Here is a 7,853-nt window from a genome sequence, read left to right as displayed (position 1 = left end):
TAGCAAAACGTGGGTAAAGCAAAGGGAGTCAACACAAAGACATCAATGATTCACTGTATCACCATATTTTACCAGTGCTATCAAAAAGTATGTGATAACTGCAAATATTCTACTGTATTAACTACTAGCTCTGACATCTAAGACCTCAGAAGACCTTTAGTATTAAAGAGCAAAAGACAGATGAATATAATTTTCCCTGGCAGAAAGCAGAAGTGACATCAACTTGCAGATCAGTTTTTTTGTTCTGTTTAGAGCAAGGGAAAAGAATGCTTAATTAGTTTAAAAAGCTAATGAAAGAAAACATATTTTAGACTCTTGGATCTAATTTCTCTGTACAGTGGTTCCAAACTAAGTTCACTTTTTTCTGTTTGGCATTAGTCTTTGTTCCTTTCTAGGAATCAAATGAAAACTGAATGTCACATTTGCCAGTACTGTAGTATAGTAGGTAGTTGGCTTATACATCAATATTAGTTTTTCACATAGTGTGTTCTCCCTTATTTGTTTATTTTACAGTATAACTTAACTTCCTCTGTAAAGTTCAAGGCCCCATTTTGCTTGGGATTTTATAAATACAGGATGACATAGGGTGAAACCTAGGCCTTGTTGAAACTAATAAGGGTCTTGACACAGGTTTCAAAGATGCTTACATTTTATCTAATATCCCTTCTGAAAGACCATGTGATATAAAGAACAGCAAAAACAATGGCAGAGCAGACAAAGCACAGAGACAAAAAAAATCAACATTAAAAATGTGATGATGCACACATATCAGATTGGCTCCAAGCCATTTAAGCATGTCTATCTTATTTACATATGTATTTTAATTAAGAAGACAACAATAGTATTCAGGGGATTTCACATGAGGCTAAGTTGGGGAAAAAAGGAGTGTTGGAAAAGATAAGAGAGAGAGGAGAACAGAAGGATAGAAACGCTATGGAGTATGTGAGTACAACTGGCAGGGATAGTAAGCTTGGGCAGAACAACAATTATAGAGCCAACAAAGGGGTGATCAAAGAAGACAGTGATCAGCGCCAATATAGCAAAAGAGAAAAAGTGAAATAACCAGAATAAAGCAGATTCCAGAGAGGAGTGAGCAGAGATAGCAGGAGATTGCAAAAGCTCCCTCTCAGCTCCTAGTACAGTATCCCAAACAAAGATGAGAATTTGAAGTCCTAAGACATGGAGCAAAATGGTTCCTTCCAACTCCATTGTAGAGCTCTTGTTGGAGGAGGGAGTTGTAGGCCCCAATTCATCCTTGGAAGTCAGGACTATAGCTAAAGTGACTGTCCTGACTTTTCTGTGACAGTCCTGAATTTAGGACAATTTTTTTGTCCTTCCCGTGTTTTACATCCAAAAAAGCAACTGTTTTGCCCAGTTTTCAGTTTTCCTTTCAAGTATGGAATTTTTTAAAGATTGGCTTCATATTCTTGCTGTTATTTACTATGTGTTTTGGGAAATAAACCACTGACCCCAGTACTCCTGGTGGACCCTAACAACTGCGGCTTACAGCAACAGGGATCGAATGGCCCTGACTTCCTCACTACTCCTCAGCTCAGACCAGTGCTGACCCTCAAAACGTGCCTTTCAAAATTTTTTTTATCCCTATAGTGGTAAAGATAATCCACAGACTTTACTGGAGATCTCTCTGGGCCACAGAATGGAAGAGGATGTCCTGCAGTTGCCTGCCCATGTGTGTTCAAGGAGGGCTACTACATTAGACATCAATGGAGACTCTTCCATATTTCAAGGAATTTTTTCATGTGTATTCCCTTATTACACAGCTTATGGTGATTACTGTCCATGCAGGTAGAAGAATGAAAATCCCATCTTCAGGGGAAGGTCTCTCTCTCTCTCTCTCTGTATATATATATATTAACTACTTAAATTGTTCTGCCTTTTTCTGTGTGTGTGCGCGCGCGCGTGTGTGTGTGTGTGCGCGCGCGTGTGTGTGTGTGTGGGGGGGGGAGAGAGAGAGAGAGAGAGAGGCAGAAAAAGGCTTAAAATATATTACTTTTCAGCCTCACAGATACTACTTCTTCTTAGTCAAAAGCCCCATTCCAGAGCTCTGGCAGACAAAGAATAAAGGACGCTGGCACAAAGATTTTCCTCCAGTATCTCATTCCAAAAATCAACAGGAGTATTAGTCCCACAATGGTATGATGGAATGAGGAAAGATGTCTTCATTTTATTGGCAGTTTGGGTCACAAATGAGCTTGAAGAAGTCTAGTATGAGAGGTACAAAAGATAGCCTCAGCTTGCTGAGTTACTTTAGATGGCCTGTTGTTCTGGTTTGTTTCTTACTTGGGTCAGGTACAAACATTATACTTTTACTGATATAAGTGATCGGAAACCGGTCTATATCTCTAACAGAACAGATGTTTGGCACACAAAAGCAGTCTATACCCATAACAGAACAGAAGTTTGGCTTACATAGACCGGTTTAAAAATGGCTGAACCCAGTTTAAGATTTGCACCCTCACCAAAGGGCGAATGTGTGCTCTGTTCACTGCTAATCTAAACTATGCTGCTTATAGAAAATCACATAAACTTAGACTGATTCTGCCTCAGCCTTTTTGAATGTCTGTACCTAGCCCTGATGATGACTGTTTTCTATAAAAATTGTCCTGTGGCCTTTCGTGGTATTCTGATTTCCACGTGTCCTGAAATGGCAGATTTTTGCCAAACTGGGATCGTTCAAAAATCACATTTTAATAATTACAATCATTATGAGATAGCACTTGGAAGCTTCTGGTTTCATAGTGGGATGCATAAAAATGAACTTCATTGCAAGTTTAAAACTTAAATGCAAAAATAAAGTAAATCAGTCTCAGGACATATTTAGTCATAAGAAACTATAGATATAAAACCTTTCTGTAAGTAGAGGCTGTCTATGTCTATTCTTCTGAATAATAAATATTACTTAAAAACAACCACCATATAATTAAATAATTGCAAGAACAAATTCTTCTTCAAAGAACTCCAAGCATTTTATAAACATTAGTCAACCATTTTTAAGGAGGCGGCATTTGGTATGTTAGTTGTACTTGCAATTTTTGGGGAACTCAATCTAATTGTCTCGCTTCTGTGACAGATCTGTATTCTTACAAAAAAGGATCACTTAAAAATAAAAGGCTTCTGGTTTTGGGGGTTTAAAAGACAAAATCCAAGTATAAGTTAATGTTCCAATGACATTATAGACAGGTCTGTTCAGGAAAAAAAAAGTTTTTTCCTGTGCAAAAAATGGTGACAAAAAGTAAAGTTTCACTAAAACTTCCTTGGACACTTTAGGACATATTGTGTTGCTAACATCAGAAAACCTTTGTAGTTTTGATGGAAAGTGTTTAATTAGGAACTGTTTTACCTATGCTGGTATGAAGGTGCTAAGAAAAATATCTGTGTCTCAGTAACTCACAATCTCCTTTCACACTCTTTAGGAGAAGTGGCCTTGGGCCAATAACAGCTTCAGGCATACAGGTCAATAGCTTAATGCCATAACTGGACCCAACAAGTTTCACATCATCAATGTATAAAAGTTACTTCAGCCATAACTAAGATAAAACCAACTACTGCCTGAAATATGGCAGCTGTTCAACATCACTGCACAAGTGTTTAAGATTAAAAGTGGAAAATACTTTAGCCAATTGATATTACAGATGTTATATAGGAGAGCCAATGTAAAGAAGCTAATGCCTCTAACTCATGAAAAGTGCCAAATGATTAAAGCCACAGTATCAAATCTTATTTTAAATAAAATGAGATACATATTTTTTCAAAAGAGATGCATCTCTTTCTTACCTGTCAAAACAGGATTGCCAGACTGCCATTGCATCAGTTAATATATGTATGGATAAATGTACAGCTTATTTTGAGATAAGAAGAGGGTGTGCTTTACCATATATTAACTGCTCTGCAGTGACTGTCCATGTGCATTCTCACACCCCCAGGGAAGCAGAAATTCAGCCATAGTAACTTAGATTTCAGGGGAAGAGGCCTACGTTACCAGTTTTGTTTCCCATGGAGTAAAAAGATGCATACAGGCAGTTATTGCCTAGTGGTTGATGTGCAGTAAGGCTACGTGCCCTTTTACAATTCTCCTATTTTTCATATGTTCATGTTTAATTAAACTATTGGAGAGCATGATGTAGGAGAGGAGGAGGGCTTAGTATGCTAACATTATAAAAAGATGCTTGCATGAACTTTTATTTATAATTTCTGGATTTTAAATATAATACAACAGACAATATGTTTGCTGTAGTTAATGTACAGACACCCAGGATGAAGTTTTCAGACATTGCCGACCTCATTCTGCCCTCACTAAAGTCAAAATCACAACTTGGTTTATAATAAATACACTGAAAACAAAATTCACACTAATAATTTAATGGCCAATCTTCCCACTATCCAGATTTAGGAATGAATTCTAGTTCCTCTCTAGAATATGAATTTGTAGTAAACCTGGTATTAAATTAAATTGAATTGCTTGTGTACCATAGCCTTTGTAATTTCAGTTAAAAATAACAAGAAACATTTTAGAGATAACAATATTAAAACGCATTTTTTTCATACAAGTTATCTGTATTTGCAGATGTCAGTGGCACTCAAATTTGTCCAGCCTCAATTAGCATAGAAGACTATGTTCCCTACAATGATTTCCCACGCCTCCGCTATCTACGCCTGGATGGAAACGACATTCAGCCACCAATTCCACTGGACATCATGATATGCTTTCGGCTTCTACAGGCCATTGTTATTTAAAGAAACAACATCTGACCACCTCATTTGCATTTGCCAGATTTTTAAGAAGCAAATTTTGCTGGCATGAAACCTGTTCTAATTTATAGTTCAATCAGTAACAATTTTCTTTCAATTTTAAACTTTCTTCCTTCTACATTTTTACATTTACAAAAAGTATTCTTCAAAAAAGGGTCCCCGGTTCTATATGGCATATTTGCTTGATTTAAAAAAAAATCATATTGCAAATATATTGCAAGTTATGAATTATTACATTTCCAATGGTTCCAAAGCACACTCTTGTTTATTGTTTGATTTTCTTGTTAAACCATATATTAAATATAAGGTCTGTTAAGGCCCTTGCTATACCACCAAATTATATTAACCCTAAACAGCACTGTAATACTTAATTTTTTTTTAATTCAGGTGCACTTGAATTGACATGCATGTTAAAAAGTCATGTATTACATTATTACAAATCATAACAAACACTGGCCATCCCTAACATAGCCATCACCATAAGTGGTAGTGAACAGTCTATCATTCTGTAGATAAAATTGAACAAAATATTTACTTTGCATATGGAAATATTTCAACTGATACTTTTTTCCACAGGTATGCAATGTCTCCAAGGAAGAAAACAATGTATTGCATATAAATATAAAAACTCAAAACTAGAAGTAAGGAAATCTAAGGTAAAATCCTGGTTTCATTGAAGTCAACCACAGCTTTGCTACAGACTGCAGTGGGATAAGGATGTCATACCTAGTCTTTCCATTCTTGCTTTGCATCTGTTCTTCTCTGCGGCCTCAGAACAATCACTTAACTAATGTGTTTTACATAGGACAGAGGTAAAATCTAAAAACATTTGAAAAGCTGTTGCTGTTATACTTGTTATTGCTAAGATATAAAGAAACCCTAAAGTTTATGCATCAGATACATGGCAATGATGTGGTAACATGTTTTCACAGGAAGAACAGACCAAGAATAAAATCAAATATAATCAGTTCAGTGTAATACTTAGTAATCTATTGGCACATGTAACAACACTGGATTTAAGCAAATCCAGATGCTTAGAGTGTGGCACTTTGAAAATGCATTAATAGTGGCAATGCCATTAGGATATCTTTTTAAGAAGTAGTTATTTATAGTAAATTATACAGGCAGTCCTTGGATTTACGACACAATTGGTTCCTGAAAACCAAGCCTTAAGTCCAAATGTTGTAACTTGGAACCAATTTTCTCATAGGAAAGAATGTTATAAATGGGGGATTGGTTCCTGAACCAAGGCCAGATACCCTATTTTCACCAAAAATACCCCAGAATTTTATATTCAATCAATTACAGATAACTAATATAGCCACATCAATGTATTTAAAGCAAAAGCTGTGTTAACCAGCACCTTACAAGCTGGCATGCTCTGTTAACCAGCATGCCGGCTTGTAAGGGAAAAGTGAAACCAGAAGTGTCCACCATGGCACTTCTGATTCCATGGAGCCCCCACAACCTGAGAGAAAGCATCCTGCACTGCCAAGCCCCCACGGTGCGGGGCATAGCAGGCTGCACAGGTCCTCCCTTGGGGCCTACAGGAGGAGTGGCAATGTGGTGGGAGGGGCGGCAATGCAGCAAGAGGGGCAGCAACACCCCAGACGTGGCAGGATAGGCAGCAGCCCAAACAGGCAAAGATGCCTGCTTGGGCCACTCAGTAATCTAGCATATTTTGTTATCCGGCCCCCTCTATTCCCCATGGGTGCCAGATAACAAAGCTTTTACTGTATACTGTAAGTAGCAATCATACTGATTTGGAAGGACTTATTTGAGGTGACTTTGATGGACTTTTTGAAAGGCTCTTGGGTAGACTTTTTGAAGGGCTCTTGGCTGGAGTCTTCTCAAGAGTCTTGGCTGCAGGTTTTTCTGGAGTCTTGTCTATTTCTTAAAGAAAGTGTCCAAGGAAGTTTGGACAGAAGTTCTCCAGGGAGATGGGCCACACAGCAAACTTGTTCACTGGTGTGGCGTGGCACTGGATCAAGTGTTATAAAGTCAAAACTGACATCAGAAAGTTGAAACAGGGTGTCAATTTATAAATGTTGTAAGTGCAAAATGTTGTAACTCGAAACGTATGTCAAGAACTGCCTGTACTTTGATAATAGGGTATCAGTACACAACCTGAATATTAAAGTGGGAAAATAAAGTTTGTTTGCTATTGCTGATAGCCATTATAAGAAATAACTCACCAATTATATTTTTAGTTTACTTTTGCCTTTATGTAGAAGGAAATAGTTGCTGTTTGATGGCCTGTGTCTAATTCTGACATGTTAAGACTGTTCAGTAACAAGCATAAAAAAACTAGGCATGTTGTATGTGAATTTATTTTTTCCCTCAAGAATGAAACTTTTTTTTTTTTTTACTAATGGATAGAGGATCTGATTTTGAGAAGTGCTTGAGAAATCAAAATTCTAATTTAAGTTTGTCAGAATTTCATAAAATCAGGCCTGAATTGATTTAATTCTACTGTAGTGCATTAGCAGTAATATTCATAGTATGTTGATATAATGGGATATTGCATTGATCTTTCATTGCAGTTTCCCAAAATTATCATTTTTTTTTTTCAACCAGCACATTGGAATCAAGTTTACTCAATGTCTGAAGTCATGGTAGCTTACTAAATGGACACTTAAATATCAAGGTCAAAGACCCACTCAGGCTAAGAATCCTGTAGAGCTAGTATGGTTGAACTACAGCAACTTCTATAACTAGTAACAGCATCATGACCAACTCTCTTTGACTCCCCATAATGAATGAGAAGGCAGCCAAGTCAATGGGGTGCAAACTCTGCCAAGGGTTCAGAGTGCTGCTCAAACGTGGACCTCTGCAACTGAAACAGGAACCCTTAACTGCTCTGCCAATGAATTTCATTAAATGGCCACTAATAAAGTAAAAATCAGGCTTTTGGAATAAAACATCACCAAGATAGAAGTAGATCTTTTATAAACTCTGTCATACAAATGTTTTGCTTAACGGGTTATACCCATGTGCTGGTTGATTGAAACAATCCTGTCCTTATAATGAAATGTTTTTTATACTGATATGCTCATAAGACAACAAAAGATTAAAAGTAGCTC

General features: G+C 37.0%; 1 protein-coding gene across 1 annotated transcript in view; it reads left to right on the top strand.

The window, feature by feature from the left end:
- The window catches only part of KERA (keratocan), a 21,652-nt gene extending 15,724 nt beyond the window's left edge, over positions 1-5,928 (top strand). Inside the window, exon 3 of the mRNA XM_019514854.1 lies at positions 4,586-5,928. Within this exon, the coding sequence (XP_019370399.1) occupies positions 4,586-4,755 (170 nt within the window). The 3' untranslated portion in view covers positions 4,756-5,928. The remainder of the gene's footprint in view (positions 1-4,585) is intronic.
- The last annotated feature ends 1,925 nt before the right edge of the window (positions 5,929-7,853 follow it).

This window comes from Gavialis gangeticus, unplaced genomic scaffold, assembly GCF_001723915.1.
Source record: "Gavialis gangeticus isolate Ggan-Ray unplaced genomic scaffold, GavGan_comp1, whole genome shotgun sequence".
Lineage (NCBI taxonomy): Eukaryota > Metazoa > Chordata > Crocodylia > Gavialidae > Gavialis > Gavialis gangeticus.
Note: the sequence above shows the minus strand (reverse complement) of the source record. Positions and strands in the feature narration are given on the sequence as shown.